The 16781-nt window shown below is 36.0% G+C and overlaps 1 protein-coding gene across 3 annotated transcripts in view; it reads right to left on the reverse strand.

Annotated features, from left to right (window-relative positions):
- Positions 1-16781, reverse strand: part of SKAP1 (src kinase associated phosphoprotein 1) — a 520763-nt gene that overhangs the window by 468268 nt on the left and 35714 nt on the right. For all 3 annotated transcript variants that reach the window (XM_070766916.1, XM_070766917.1, XM_070766918.1), the window contains one exon: positions 6991-7016. In XM_070766916.1, the coding sequence (XP_070623017.1) occupies positions 6991-7016 (26 nt within the window). The remainder of the gene's footprint in view (positions 1-6990; positions 7017-16781) is intronic.

Consider the following 16781-nt stretch of genomic DNA (forward strand, 5'->3'; position numbering starts at 1 on the left):
GGGCATTTGCTCAGGTTCGCCTGGTGCACCAGTTGTGGCCCTATTTGGACAGGGAGTCTCTGCTCACAGTTGCTCATGCCCTTGTCACCTCGAGGTTCAACTACTGCAATGCTCTCTACATGGGGCTACCTCTAAAGAGTGTTTGGAAACTTCAGATCGTGCAGAACGCGGCCGCTTGAGCAGTCATGGGTCTTCCCTGATATACCCATGTTTTCTCAACACTCCACGGCCTGCATTAGTTGCTCATTGGTTTCCGGACACAATTCAAAGTGTTGGTGATGACCTATAAAGCCCTACATGGCATCGGATAAGACTAATTATGGGACCGCCTTCTACCGCATAAATCCCAGCGGCCGATCAGGTCCCACAGAGTTGGTCTTCTCCAGGTCCCGTTGACCAGACAATATCGTCTGGCAGGGCCTAAGGGAAGAGCCTTCTCTGTGACGACCCCCCGGCCTTCTCCCTCCACAGATTTAGAGTTCCCCCAACCTCCCCGTCTTTTGCAAGAGCCTTAAGACCTATCTCTGTCACCAGGCATAGGGCAACTAGCATATGGCCCCCTCTTCTGATCATTAAAAATTATGTGTGGTTATGGTTGTAATATTGAGTGTTGATTGTATATTACAGCTTGTTTTTAAGATAATGGGTTTTAGCCATAGTTTTAGTTATTAAATTTGTATTTATATTGTGTTGTTGTTGTGAGCCGCGCCAAGTGTTCAGAGAGGGGCGGCATATAAGTCTAATAAATTATTATTAATTATTATTATCTTTGAAGGTCTCATGGTAAGGTACTAAATTATTTGAGGAACTATCCCTCCAATTACATCTGTTCTTCCCATCAATTCCAGTAGAAGAGCTATGCTGCAGATCCCATCTTCAGACAGCAGCAGAAGACATGGGCCTTTTCTCCATCCACCTCCTCGGTGGAACTCTATTTCATCCCAGTGTAAGATTGGTCCCATCTTGACATTCTTTCAGAAGTCTTTTAAAATACGGCTAATACAATATGGCTAATATGGCAATTTGATGAGATGGCTGCATTGTTTTAACATCCATTTTCTGCGGTTATTAAATGTGGTTATATAAATGTGATTAATAAATAAATGTTCACCTTCAGTTTCTGAACTGTGCATCAATATAATAGAAATATTATTAATATGATTCCAAATGGGCGAAATTTAATTTCTTTTTCAAAAAGAGATTTGATTTTACTTATCTATAGTAATACAAATGTGTGTTTTGTTTTGTGAGTCTACATATTTATTACTTATTCATATATTATAGAGAGACCAAAAAAAATTAAAATAATTTTAAAATAATCTTTGAGGAAGGGCAAAATTCAGTATAGGAGAAAAGGCTTTTTTTCTTCTTTAGCAAAAGCTCTCTGCTCATGTTTCTGGGAAATAAAACAATTGATTTAGAATGCCCTTTAAATAGCCAACCTTGACACACATATGTGATCATGAAGCAATATTTTCAGAGGTAATTTTTCAAGGAGTGCTAATTATGATTATAATGAAGAAATACAAAGAAAAAATTCTTTGCTAGCAGAAAGAAATCCCCTATCAACATCAACATTAACATATTTCTTCTACAGATCTGGAAACGATGCACTGCCTAGTAAAAGGATTGGAGAATATTTTATGGATTGGCCGACATATTTTATACTGATCATGGGTATCATGTTTTGTACACATTATTAACAATTTGATCTGGATATATTCTTCCCCACGTAGATATATTGTCTGTGAAATAAAGAGTAGATATAATATAGAGAAAGGGAAAGGGAGAGATCAATTTAGCCTTTAAAATGGAAAGCAGACTTAGCAATCATTCCAACTGCTGTGGTTTGAAATCCCTATAGACCTGTCAAACTAAAAAGGCAAGAGTAAACTCAAAATTTTAAAGCAAGTATGCAGTACAAATGAATTTTTAAAAAATACTATGTCGTGGGTACAGAGTAAAGATCGCTGTGGCTGTTTAGCAAAGTAACACAAACAACAGAATTTATATTAATGGATGTAAACATTTCTATAAAGAAAAAAAATATCCTTTTATGTGTTCTAATCAGGTCTTTTTTAAAAATTCTGAACACAGCTGTCTGCTTCACTGTCTCTCCAATGACACCAGATGCCCAGTTCATCAAGGAAATGCAGGAAAACAATGATTTGAAAGCAATTAGAAGTACCGAGACTCATATTAAAATGTGATAACACCATCCTAGTGGGAATTCAAGGCACCACTGCATTTCTGACATTTCTGTGTTGCCAGAGATGAATATGTGTTAGAAATGGAGTTCCCCCTCCCCTCGACACTGAATAAGGGTGAGTGGCTATCATGTGGGAATTTTATTGCTGAAGCCAATAAAAGAAATTAAATTAATATAAGCCATTTTTAAAAATATTCCGTGTATTCAAACTTATTTTTAAGAAGAAAAAAGCTTTACCTTAACCAGATTTTTTAATGAATATAAACATTAATTAAACCAATTCCGCTGTGACATGGGAGGCAGAGAACATTACAGCCATCAACATGCAAAGTCTATATTTTTCCCATGTAAAAGTGTATAGCAGTATGAATACTGCTTTGTCCAGTCTCTGGTATGTCTTGTGCCATTGCAAATGGCACTGCAAATGGACCTATATTAGGGTTAGTGACATCTAGTTTAGAAGCAGTCATGTCCTCATACATTTTTATTTATAGATTTTATAAACTTATTTTCATGCAAGGAGCAAAAATGTCTCTCACCTTAAAAAGATGTTCATTATACATAGTCCTCAACTTACAATCATTTGTTTAATGACTGTTCAAAGTTATAATGGCACTGAAAAAAGTGACTTATGACCAAACAGGTTTTTCACACTTATGACTATTGCAGCATCTCCATGGTCATATCATCAGAATTTGGATGCTTGGGAACTGGCTCATGGTTTTTGAAGGCAGCATGTCCCAGAGTCATATGATCACCTTTTGCAACCAAGTCAACAGAGAAGTCAGATTCAGTTAACAATTACTTCTAATTAAAACAACTTTTCTCACTGATAGACCCCTTAGGTGAGAGTTGGGGACTAATATTTCTAACACCATGTTTCTGAGCACAGATTCCTAAGTTTATTTATTTATTAAATTTGTATGCCGCCCCTCTCCGTAGACTCGGGGCGGCTCACAACAGTACAGTTATAGAAAAAACAATGTAGAATACAAATCTAATAATTAAAACTAAAAACCCATAATTTAAAAAAACATGCACCCAACATACCATAAACAATATAGGCCTGGGGAAGTTATATCAGTTCCCCCATGCCTGACGACAGAGGTGGGTTTAGTTTATGAAAAGTCCACTGTTGTTCACCTTGCTGGCCTATAACTGTTGTGTGATCCTTGCTACCAACCGTATTGTGAAGTATGCAGATATAAAAATGGCGGGCCTTATTCAAGATGATAGTGAAGGAGATTACTGGAATGAGGTTAAGAAATGAATGAAATGGTGTAATAAAACCAGCCTGGTTTTAAATGTAGGAAAAATAAAAGATATTGTTGTTGATTTCAGAAAAAGGCTAGCATAGTCTTACACCTCTGTGTGTTAACAATCCAAATGTGGAGGTGGTTAATAATATCAAGTTTCTGAGAGAATGTAACTGTCATGAGCAGGTTAACTATGACGCCTAAAACACGATCTAAGTATTGCCCACAAAATCACATGCTGTAACATCCTGCCTGTCAATGACTACTTCAGCTTCAACCGCAACAACACAAGAGCACGCAACAAATTCAAACTTAATATTAATCTCTCCAAGCTTGACTGTAAAAATATGACTTTAGCAATCGAGTTGTCGAAGCGTGGAACTCATTACCGGACTCAGTAGTGTCAACCCCTAACCCCCAACATTTCTCCCTTAGACTATCCACGATTGACCTCTCCAGGTTCCTAAGAGGTCAGTAAGGGGCATACATAAGTGCCCTAGTGTGCCTTTCGTCCCCTGTCCAATTGTCTTTCCTTTATCTCATATATCATATATATTTTCTTCCTTTCATATATCTTCTCCTCTATTTTTACATATTATCTTTATATATATATTATATATATATAAGTACACTAGCCTGCCTTTCGTCCCCTGTCCAATTGTCTCTCCTTATCTCATATATCATATATCTTTTCTTCCTTCATATATCTTCTCCTCTATTTTTATATCTTCTCTTTATATATAATACTTCATGTCTATTCTCTTCAATATGTATTGTGTACTGGACAAAATAAACAAATAAATAAGTAAGTAAACAAACAAACAAACTTTGTCATTAAAGTTAATTTGCTCACTAGTGAGACACTGGGGAAGTAGTCACAGTAGCACTTGCATTTTCTATGTCATATGAGAAGAGAAAATCTTCCTTCCCCTATCTTTACCACTTTATAGATAGAGAGACAACTGAAAATATCCTGTTGTATTATATATTTCTGGGTGGTGGGAAAAAATTATTGTTTCAGAAAAGAAGGCTGTGCAAATAATGGTGAGGACAGCAGAAAATATTATTGGAAGCTCATTTCATTCTATCCAGGACATAACATATAAGCAATTCTTGACAAGACCATACAGAATTGTCAGGGATGCTACGCATACTCTCCATTACTTTGTTGCTTTCTAAGAGGAGGCACTGCAGGTTCCAAAGCAGAACAACTAGATTCTCTAAAAGTTTTGTACCAAACAATATCAACTTTGTTAACTCACAAGATTCTTTTCTCTACTATGTGTTCTGCCGGGCTCTCTGATAGGTGCCTCCAGAAAATTCAAGGGTACAAATTTCAGACACACACATTTGAAAATTCAAAACAATGTTCTTTATCACAAAAGTCAAAATAAACTAAGCACTCTTTTTGTATAGCAAAGGGAACTCTTCCCAAAACAATCAGGTAGTCTGTACAATTTCCCTTAAGCAGTCATTAAGTACTTAGCCAGCAGCTGTGGAGAAGCTTCCCACTCCTTCTTCTTCCAACGAAGTGAGACACACACACACACACACACACACACACACACACTTTGCTCTGCTTTGGATTCAAAGGCGTGAAAAAGCAACAAAGTCCAGCACACAAGATCCCTGACGAACTGCAACAGATATTCTTCCACAATGGCCAAACCCACATGCTGCTATTTATAGCAGCAGCCCTAATTACTGGAGCCCCACCCAAATACAGGTGGCCTCCCTTATTTCCTGTAATATGTTCTTACTTGGTCTCTTCTACACATAATTCTGCGCTTGCCTGGGTCCAAAATGTCATCATCCGAATCAAAGGAAGATAAGGAAGATTGACTGCCTTGGCTGTGTGCCAAGCCCTCCTCTGCCGAGTCACTCCCACCTTCTTCTTTGTCCGAGGAAACTAAACTCTGAACTGATTCTGTCGGCAATAACACAGGCCTGTGACATGTTGAAGTTTCCCCTGCATCCACCTCCCCATTCCCTGGGGCAGGAGCTGGGCCAGAGCCAACCACAACACCTATGTATGCATTAGGATTGTAATTAAAATGTATATATGTATATTTGTGTATATGTGTATGTAGATATTTATTTGTTTGTTTGTTTGTTCAATTTTTTTTATGCCGCCCTTCTCCTTAGACTCAGGACCCCTTACAACATGTTAGCAATAGCACTTTTTAACAAAGCCAGCATTATGCCCCCACAATTCGGGTCCTTATTTTACCCACCTTGGAAGGATGGAAGGCTGAGTCAACCTTAAGCCGGTGATGAGATCTGAACTGCTGAGCTGCAGATCTAGTCAGCTTTAGTGGCCTTTAGTACTGCACTCTACCCACTGCGCCACCTTGGCTCATGTCATATATACATATATGTATATGAATGTGTGTGTGCGTATGAGTGTGTGTGTGCACATTTATTCTTTTGAGAGTGGGCAGAGCCAGTATTTTCACAGAAAAATAAAGGTTATCTTATCTAAATGTAGTGATTCACTTAACAACTGTGGCAAAAAGGTCATAAAATTGGCCAAAACTAATTTAGTATCTTAACAACAAAAATTTTGGACTCAAATATGGTCATAAGTCCATGACTACCTGTATTAGCTTGCACCAATATCAATTTCTGAGCCCATTTTAGTCTACTGTATATAGTATACATAGGTACCATTTCTTTTTAGGACAAGGAGTAACTGGCAATGGACCACAGAGAACTATGTGGAATCTGTATCACATAGTCTGCAAGTCATATCTCTAAAAATATGTTCCTTCTGCAAATCTACCATGTAAGGAACCATGCTGAACATGTCAAGGCATGTTAATATCATGAATTCCATTTGATTTCTTAAATGCAAGAATTGACATATCCAAAAATAAAACACATACAGCATTGATCTGTAACACTTTAGTATAAACTATACTGAAAATGGCTGAACATTAAGTCCATTTTTACTGAATTGTAAAAAGAATTCTAATTCTTTAAAAAGCAGTTTCTAATATAATATAAATTTAAAAGCTTTAGAAATGTATTTTCTTGTACTTCATCATTACCCTGGCCCAATGCCCTAAAGTAAGGAGGAAAAAAGCAAGAATCACGTACTAAATTAAAGAAAAAGAAAAAATAAAAGGAAAAATACCCCTAGGAAATAGGGGAAATGATAGATATCAAAGAACACGATGGAAAAGAGCCAACAAGATTTTTACTTTTAAAAACCTGATTCTCTACATAATACTTCAGATTCTTTTTTTTCAAACCAGTTTCAGAGACTTGAACAAAACTACACAGAATTCAAGCAAGCTGCCAAAATATAGAAGATCCATCTTTATGTTATATAATAAATTGTAAAGAGTTGTTGTGGGAGGAAATAGAGATACCAGACCAACATATTAGGAAAAAGTTTTTTTTCTAGCTAATAAAGTTTTCAGATTTATTTTCAATCTAATATATTATCCCTATATCATCTGTAAACACACTGTTAGTCTACATCATCATCTATTTTCCTTTTTAAAAAAAATGTACACTCACCTCCTGGTAGGAATCCCCATTGATACCTAAAAAAAAAAGCAAATAATAAAATCATATTAAATGTTTGTATCCATAAAGTTTGTATTTTCCATTGACTGCCCTGTTATTTCTAGACATCGTGACAGACTGTATATTAGGCAGTTTTTAAATTTCCATGTTATATACATTTACCTGAAATTCATATTTCTATTGTTATTGTTTTACAATTTTTAACAGATCCAAATCTAGAGAAGTAAAATTAGACAAATGTGATTAGACAAATAAATTTTGCAGCATCCCCATGGTTACATAATCAAAATTTGGATGCTTGGTAATTCGCCTACCTTATTTTTTTGGACTATAAGACGCACCAGAGTATAAAACATAACTTAGTTTGGTGGAGGAAAATACGGGAAAAATAATCTGCCTATCAGATTTTCATCTGGCTAGTCATTAGTCTGGTCAGCTTTAGCACATTGGTTTGCTGGTTTTGAGCCCAAGTGCTTAATTTTTATCCCCTGGTTGGGGATAAAAAACAGTTTTTAAAACACTTCACTTCTCTCTCTCTTTAGAGAGAAACCATGAGAAAATCAAGCAAAGGAACTATTGTTTTATTATATGTTGTAAGTTGCCCCAAGTCCTCAGAGAGGGGCAGCATAGAAGTCCAATGAAAGAAAGAAAGAAAGAAAAGAGAGAGAAAGAAGGAAGGAAGAGAAATAAATAAATAAATAAACAAATAAATAAATCACAGATCACTTCACTTGTTAACATCTTGCTAGGGATGAAAAAAAGGTGGAAGATTGCTTATTAGCAAAGCATGGAAGATTGCTTCACTGTTAGTACCTTGTTAGAGCTGAAAAAAGGCTTAGCTGATTGTCCAAGGGAGCAGCAATGAAAGAAGCAGGCAAAGGGAAGATCGTTTAGCTAGCAAAGCATGGAAGATCGTGTTAACATCTCATTGGAGCTAAATAAAAGCTTAGTAAAAGCTACATTTGGAGTATAAGACACACCCAAATTTTCAGTCTCTTCGGTCTTATATTCCAACTCTTATCCTTATACTACTTGTTTAAGAACCATAGTAAAGAAGGGCATAAAATGTGGCAAAATTCACCTAACAACTGTCTCACTTTGTAACAGAAATGTTGGGTTCAATTGTGTTCATAAGTCAAGGACTACCTGTATTTTCAATCTTACAATTATTTTTTTCAAAATTCTAGTATCTTTCCATGATAAAAGATGAAGAGCTACAATATTTTGATTCCTAATTATAAAACTGATGAAAAGGTAATGTTAACACTAAGATTTTTTTCTAGAAGAGTTCTTTCAGTTGAAGGAAGCTCCATTAGTCACATTAAGTGCAGTTTAGGCAGTTTGACCCTTCCTGCTTGGGCTATCACCAGTACTGACCATCACCACTTCCCGACTGCAGACATGAGTGACCTTTTTCTTCTTTCTATTCCAGGTCTATTGCGACTGCCTGTATTTCCCAGCTGCAGTTCAAATCTTATGTTGGCTCCTCCATGACAGTTTAAGTCAATGGTTCTCAACCCGGGGGTTGAGAGCCCTTTGGGGGTCAAATGACCATAGAAACATAGAAGTCTGACGGCAGAAAAAGACCTCATGGTCCATCTAGTCTGCCCTTATACTATTTTCTGTATTTTATCTTAGGATGGATATATGTTTATCCCAGGCATGTTTAAATTCAGTTACTGTGGATTTATCTACCACATCTGCTGGAAGTTTGTTCCAAGGATCTACTACTCTTTCAGTAAAATAATATTTTCTCATGTTGCTTTTGATCTTTCCCCCAACTAACTTCAGATTGTGTCCCCTTGTTCTTGTGTTCACTTTCCTATTAAAAACACTTCCCTCCTGGACCTTATTTAACCCTTTAATATATTTAAATGTTTCGATCATGTCCCCCCTTTTCCTTCTGTCCTCCAGACTACAGATTGAGTTCATTAAGTCTTTCCTGATACGTTTTATGCTTAAGACCTTCCACCATTCTTGTAGCCCGTCTTTGGACCCGTTCAATTTTGTCAATATCTTTTTGTAGGTGAGGTCTCCAGAACTGAACACAGTATTCCAAATGTGGTCTCACCAGCATTCTATATAGTGGGATCATAATCTCCCTCTTCCTGCTTGTTATACCTCTAGCTATGCAGCCAAGCATCCTACTTGCTTTCCCTACCGCCTGACTGCACTGTTCACCCATTTTGAGACTGTCAGAAATCACTACCCCTAAATCCTTTTCTTTTGAAGTATTTGCCAACACTGAACTGCCAATACAATACTCAGATTGAGGATTCCTTTTCCCCAAGTGCATTATTTTACATTTGGAAACATTAAACTGCAGTTTCCATTGCTTAGACCATTTATCTAGTAAAGCTAAATCATTTACCATATTACAGACGCCTCCAGGAATATCAACCCTATTGCACACTTTAGAGTCATCGGCAAATAGGCAAACCTTCCCTACCAAACCTTCCCCTATCTCACTCACAAATATATTAAAAAGAATAGGACCCAGAACAGATCCTTGTGGCACACCATTTTACAGGGATTGCCCAAGACCATGGGAAAAGACAATTTTTTACTTCTAAACTAAAGCTGACGCCTTGGAACATATTTGTACAATCTAACCAATCAAGTCTTTACAGTGGAGGGGTGTCATTCTGACCTTCCTGCCAATCAGCTTAAAGCTCAATTGGGAGAATTACCACTCGACTTATGGTTGGGGGTCACCACAACATGAGAAACTGTATTAAGGGTCACGGCATTCTAAAGATTGAGAACTGCTGGTCTAAGTATTTTATAGCAAAAGAACTGGATGTATTTTAATAACAGTCTTATATCCAGTTGATTGCATTGTCTGCTAGGAATATTCCCCTCCAGCTATTGGTTGGATACCTTGAACTATTGGGCTGCTATGTTCTCTGTTAGTTGGCAATTGGTGATTTAAAAAAATAATAATATTGTGATGCCTCATTAAATCAATGAAGGTTATGTATGAGTAAACTCTGTTAGCTTTGTTTACACACTCCTTGCCTATGCAGCACTTTACCTCTCTTTCATTGGTTTTTTAAAGTCTTTTAAGTTGCAAGTTATGAACATTTCTTTAAGAAACAGAACGATCTGTTCTTCCTTGCTACAAAGGTTATGCACTAATCCTATTACCATAATAAGGATTTGATTTGAAGTTTCTGTGGACCTACAAAAGAATGTAAAAGTGAAAGAACCACTTGTTCTTCAATGCTTTGGATATTGTAGTATCTAAGGGAGAGAGAAAATAAAGTCATAGTGTTCAAGAAATTATGTGGGAAGAGATGTGAAAGTATCCATGAATGCAAACAATTGGGAAAGTAAAGCAAAGTCACAGAGATAAAAGAAAATTAGTAGATGGATCCAGCCAATAAGATTTGTCTTTCCTGCAAAGGACAAAACTCTAGAACAACCAATCAACCAATTTGGAATGGTCATTATTCAGTCTAAGCACCAGCCAGGCATTGTTGATAACTTGCTGCAATTCAGATCAGAATTTCTGAACTTATCTTTAAACACAGCTAGGAAGAATACAGGAGACAAGTAGTTTTGTCTGAAGTGCAGAATTGACCATAAAATCACCTGCAAATTGCTTATCTAAAGCAAAAAGGAATCAACTTTTGATTGTCCTTGACAGGTGGCACTTAATATTTAAAAGGATTTACCCAAAATCAGTAACCAGGGGGGAATTTTAAAACATTAAGCATTATAATAAAGTTAGAAAATTACAAAAAAAAGTGTAGAGGAACTAAAACAATAAAACTATGGAAGTACAAGCTATATAACAGCACATCATAGATTTCAAAGGGAAATCATACAATGAAATTTCAGTAAAGAAGATTTCTAGAGCCATACAAGGATTTTTCAACACGTGCTTTCAATCATTTAATTATCTATCCCAATATAAAAGCTGATTCAATGGCATAGATATGACTTGGATGAAACATGAAAGGAGAGCATCAGATAAACAGCATAAACACTTTCCATGTGGTTTACCTATGATACTTTGCAGCAGATACTTTCCCAAAGTCAGACTTGTTCAATTTCTCACTTTGGTGCAGAAGATATTGATACATACAGTCAGCATTTGGTTTTTGCTCTGGTGCATACTTCTATCAAGCTCAGAACAGCATCACTGATACAAAAACTAAGGACAAGGAGCCACCAAGGGTTTTAGAAAGTTGGCAGGAATAAAAATCCATTTAGTAAAAACCTCTACCCTGCAAAACTGTTTCAAATAAACAAGCCATGAGACAGATCCATAAAGTCTAGGTATAATTACACTCTCCTGCACTTCTGGCCAGCAGAGAACACTAAAACCAACACAGCATGTATTTAACTTAGATATCAACAAATCTGGGCTTAACTTTTAATGTCCACCCTAGGAAAAATAATTGAAGCTAAACAGGTTTACAAGCAGGGAAGTGGGAAAAGGGGGCCGGAAGCACAAAGGAAAACCTGTCGTCGATGCCTTAACCATTTAAAGTACATTTCTGACAAAGTAACTTGAGTGAAGTGAAGAAAATGTGAAACCAACTTGACTAGTCAGTATTCATTATTTAGAGTTTCAAGTTTGGAAATTATTTAGTAAGCTATAAGAAAAAAACAGAAAAAATAACTCCCATCATACTATTCTATCACCATGCTAGCTAATACTGATGAAAATTGCAATCAATATTTTGAATGGAAGAAATTTAGGGAAGGCTGAAATTAGCCATAACACTATGAATTATAAAGCATTGAAATCTGATTGGCCTGTAATAAAATGGGTTCTTATCTATAATCTTGTGATATTTTTATATTATGTTATATTACATTATATTACATTACATTACATTATATTATATTTATTACATTACTATATTATACTATACTATACTATACTATACTATAATATAATATAATATAATATTATATTATAGTATACTATATTATACTATACTATACTATACTATACTATACTATACTATACTATACTATACTATACTATACTATAATATAATATAATATAATATAATATAATATAATATAAATAATATATAATATAATAATATAATAATATAATATAATATAATATATCATTCATATCACATCATATTATTAATATTTATATATTATTTAAAACACAAAGAATATAGAAGTTATTTGAAAGGTTTTTTTTTTCCATATTTAGATACAAGACAGATTCTCTTCCATTGAAAATTGCAGGATAGCCCTCACAAGCCTCTTAAAAATCAAAATAATTTTATATTCCATCTTTGGAGTGCGCCTAGGACTTTTTGGCTTGTACCCTTGGTCGTGACTCTTCTCCAGGGTTTTGCATCCATATTATTTTCTGCCAGTTTTTCTCCTTGGCTGGCCCTCTTCCATCCTTTCACCCCAGCACATGGGACAGAGCACCTCCATCCCAGTCCCTTTTGCTGCAGCCTGTTCATTGAAGTACAGTTCATGTTGGATGTTTGGGCATCTGGGACAGTTTACAGCCAGCCAGTCAGTGCAGGGGCTTGGAGACTTTGGGAGAAGTGCAGCTTTGGGGCAGGTGCTGAGCTGGTTAAGAGAAGGAAGAGGAGGGGTGGAAGAGTGGAGATGGGTTAGGAGAAGGAAGGGGAAGGGTTTAAATAACCAGGCTTCATCCAAAGGAATATTTGTTTCTCAGGTAGGTATCCTAGCCTAAGGAGAGAGGAGATACACACACACACACACACACACACACACACACACACACACACACACATATTACCCCAATAGCATAATGAAACCAAGAGATAGCATTAAGAAACCAACAGCAACCACTTTATGATCCACTTTACAACTTGCAGCCATTGTTAAGTGAGTAGTTGCAGCTCTTAAGCGAGTCACACAGTTGCCAAATGAATCGGGTTTACCAGAATCTCTGTTGCTAAGAGAGACAACTGTGCATTGAGCTTGGACTCATTTTACAACCTTTCCTGCCACCACTGTTAAGTGGATCACTGTTTAACTCAGTCAGACAATTGTTAAGCAAAGCTGGCTGCCCTACTGACTTTGCTTATCACATAGTCACAAAAGGTAGATCACGCTGGGTCACAAAAGGGAGATGACTCCAGGATGCTGCGACCGTCATAAATTCAAGTCCCTCATTTCATGTTGCTCAAAGTCTTCTGTAGCAACCACAATTTGCATATTTTGACATCAAGATATACAGAGGAAATGGTATTGGTGGCATCTCCCTTTGGCAAATCTGGCAAAAATGTTTAGAAATTTATCACCAAAGTATTGGAAATGCAAGCAATTATTAGGTACATATTATCACATGTGGTGGACATGCAAAAATGCAAGGAATTTTTTCTTTATTTTAGCATGTATGGCAGAGGAATGTCAGGATGGTTACACTGTGTTCAATATTTATATACATAAATAACATGTAGCAACTGGCTTGCATTTATGCCAGTCCTGGCTTCTTTTGGCCTAATTTCCCTTTTGCAACTGTGTGACAACAAAGTCATTGGGGAAGCCAGCCTTGATTAACCATCATCTGACTGACTGAAATAACAATCCACTTAACAGCAATGTGAAGAAAGGTCATAAAATGGGTCCAGCTGTCTCTCTTAGCAATAAAGATTCTGGGAAACCTGATTTACTTAGTGACCATGTGACTCGCTTAAGAACTACAACTACTCACTTAACAATGGTGGCAAGACTAGTTTAAAAAGCCAGCCGAGAAGAAAATCTGGTGAATAATAACACGGAGGCGAAACCCTGGAGGTCAAGGGTATGAGCCAAAAAGTCTCATTCTGCTTTGGGAGGGCATGTAATTACTCACTGAGTAGACATAAGTCTCCCTATTCTATTTTGCAATCCAATCTTTCCTCAGTTGAGGAAACTCTATTGTAGACTTTTTATGAAGACTAATGGGATTTTAAAACATGAGCCAGAGAAGAAAGAAAAGTGTTAATTGAACATGCCAAAAAGTTGGGGAGTAGAAATCTTTTCATTCTATTCAGCTGTGCATATTCTGTTATACGGATTAATTCGTACTTCTTAGTTAGACACCACTGAAGTAGCGACATAATGACTGATCAATAAATGCAAATGCACAATCTATTTCAAAGTACCATAATAAAAAATTTCAAGATTTCCAGCATCTACTCAGAGTTCATCTCCTTAAACTTTAAGTATTTAAACAGTATTTCTAAGATTTTCACTGCAGAGAATGAGTTTTCCTTCATTGCAACTGTTTCTTTGATTATTTTTTCTTATTATTTATATGTTGAAAGAATATTTTTCTTTGCTTTGATTTTTGCTGCATGTTTTACTTCATTCTGAGCCTTTGCTTTTTTTTACTTAGCAGATTCAAGCTTTCTGCTGTTATTCTGCCTTAGTTATAAAGCCCTACGTGGCATCAGACCAGAATACCTACGGAACCGCCTGCTGCTGCACGAATCTCAGCGACCGATTAGGTCCTACAGAGTTGGACTTCTCCGGGTCCCCTCGACAAAACAATGCCATCTGGTGGGACCTGGGGGAAGAGCTTTCTCTGTGGCGGCCCTGGCCCTCTGGAATCAACTCCCTCTGGAATCAACACTGGAATCAACTGCCCCCACCCTCCTTGCCTTTCGTAAACTTTTGAAAACCCATCTATATCGCCTGGCATGGAGGACTTGATATATCCTTAGTTGTCTTGATTTTATGTATGGTGTGTTTGGGTTGTATAATTGTTTTTTAATAAGTGTTTTTAAAACTTTTTTAATATTGGATTTGTATATGATGTTTTTACTTGTGAGCTGCTCCGAGTCCTCGGAGAGGGGCAGCATACAAATCTAATAAATTATTATTGTTATTATTGTTGTTGTTGTTTTTGTTGTTGTTATTATTATTATTATTATTATTATATGTCCCTCTTTCCACTTTTTGTACTTGACCTTTTTATTTTTTTAATTTATCAGAGAGATATTTGTACAATCTGGGAGTGGGTTCTAACTTACCACGCTGCCAGTTTACTTCCTCCTGTACCATGCAGAAATGAGAACAGTGGCACTGCACAGTGCCAAAAAAAACATAATCCACCAAGAAGCCAAAAACAAGATGGTGACTGCATGCACAGTGCCAGAAACCCAGTTTCTGCACATGCTCAGAAGAAAACAAATAAAAAAATTCAAATTATTTTTTTTTTTAAAAATTAAAAGATAGTGGTGCTCACGGACTGGCACTGACCAAACCAATTCCATGACATCATCACGACATTGCCAGTGGATCACTAGCAATTCAGGCAAGCTGGTCCAAATCACAAGGAACCCACTTCTGGTGCAACCATGTTGGTTTTTTCATGGATTTCTTGTTTTTCAGTAATATTGTCCTGGACTGGACTTTTATGATCGTATTTTTCAGTTCTCCAAGCTTCTTGAATTGTTTTTCCCTTTAAGATTTTCATTTTAAGACTGATCGTTGCAAGTATGTGATTTTAGGTATGTTTTTAATTGTTTTTTTTAACTTATATTGTATTTATACCTGTTGCTAGCCACTCAGAGTCCATTTGGAGTGAGCAGCATATAAATGCAATCAATCAATACATCAATCAATAAATAAATAAATAAAGAAAGAAAGAAATACATGAAAATCTTTTTTAGACTCTGAGTTTGTTAAAATAAGCTCTTTTAAAATTTAATTCACTAATTGGATTATGTTCTATTGCATGTGTTTGCTTTATATTGAATTTTAATATGATGTGGTTACACTCCTCCAAAGTTTCCGCAATTTCAATTCTCTTTATCACTTCTTCTCTATTAGTAAGATTTAGGTCCACTATAGCTTTTTCTCTAGTTCCCTCCTCTATCTTTTGGATGACAAGTTGTTAGATAGATTGGTTAGAAATCTGTTCAATCTCCCACTTCATCAGTGAACTGCTGGACAATACTACTTGGTCTGTAGTGTGGATGTTGGATGGTTCAGGTGGGAAATTATGGCGGGTTCAGCATGTTCCTTCGGATTGTTATGTATGTTGAGATTGGTCTTTGGAGTCATACGAGTTTCATTGCATGGGTATACTGTGTATATACATACAATGACAATAAAGTATCTATCCATCCATCTATCTATCTATCTATCTATCTATCTATCTATCTATCTATCTATCTATCTATCTATAGATAGTTAAAGTTTCCAATTACTACTGTGGTATGTTTCTTATATACATTTGTTAATTGGTTAGCTAAAAGTTCATCTATTTCTTCTGCTTGGTTGAGTGACCGGTAGTATATACCTATAGCAATATCATTTTTTTAATCTTTTTATATTGACCCATGCAGGGAAGAGCAATTAAGAGAATAAAGGAACTGGAGATTAAACCATCTTGTTGAGCTTTTATTTAAATGAACTGAAACTGGAACATCTTTTATTTTACTGGGGGTTTAAAAAAAAAAAAATTCCCACTTCAAAATTCTAAATATTCCAGTTTATACAAATGTTTGTTTTTCAAATTATACTCAAATGTTCAGAGATAATAATAAATGGGGGAAAAGGAATTTCAGAGTAATACATGTGTCATTATCTTAACTAAGGTATATACAATTTCCTAGCAATAAGAAGCTCATTAAATCACATATTGAGATTAAAGTGAGGTAACAGAGATCTCTATGTTAATAACCCACCATGTCCACTGGGTTACCTTTAATTAGTTGCAGCATTAGTTTTATATAATGAGCACCAATATTTTTTCTACCTGGCAACTGATACTTCTATTTAGCATAATTGTTTACGTTTTATTCAAGCTATTATGATACTAATAGCTATAC

Source organism: Erythrolamprus reginae, chromosome Z, assembly GCF_031021105.1.
Source record: "Erythrolamprus reginae isolate rEryReg1 chromosome Z, rEryReg1.hap1, whole genome shotgun sequence".
Lineage (NCBI taxonomy): Eukaryota > Metazoa > Chordata > Lepidosauria > Squamata > Dipsadidae > Erythrolamprus > Erythrolamprus reginae.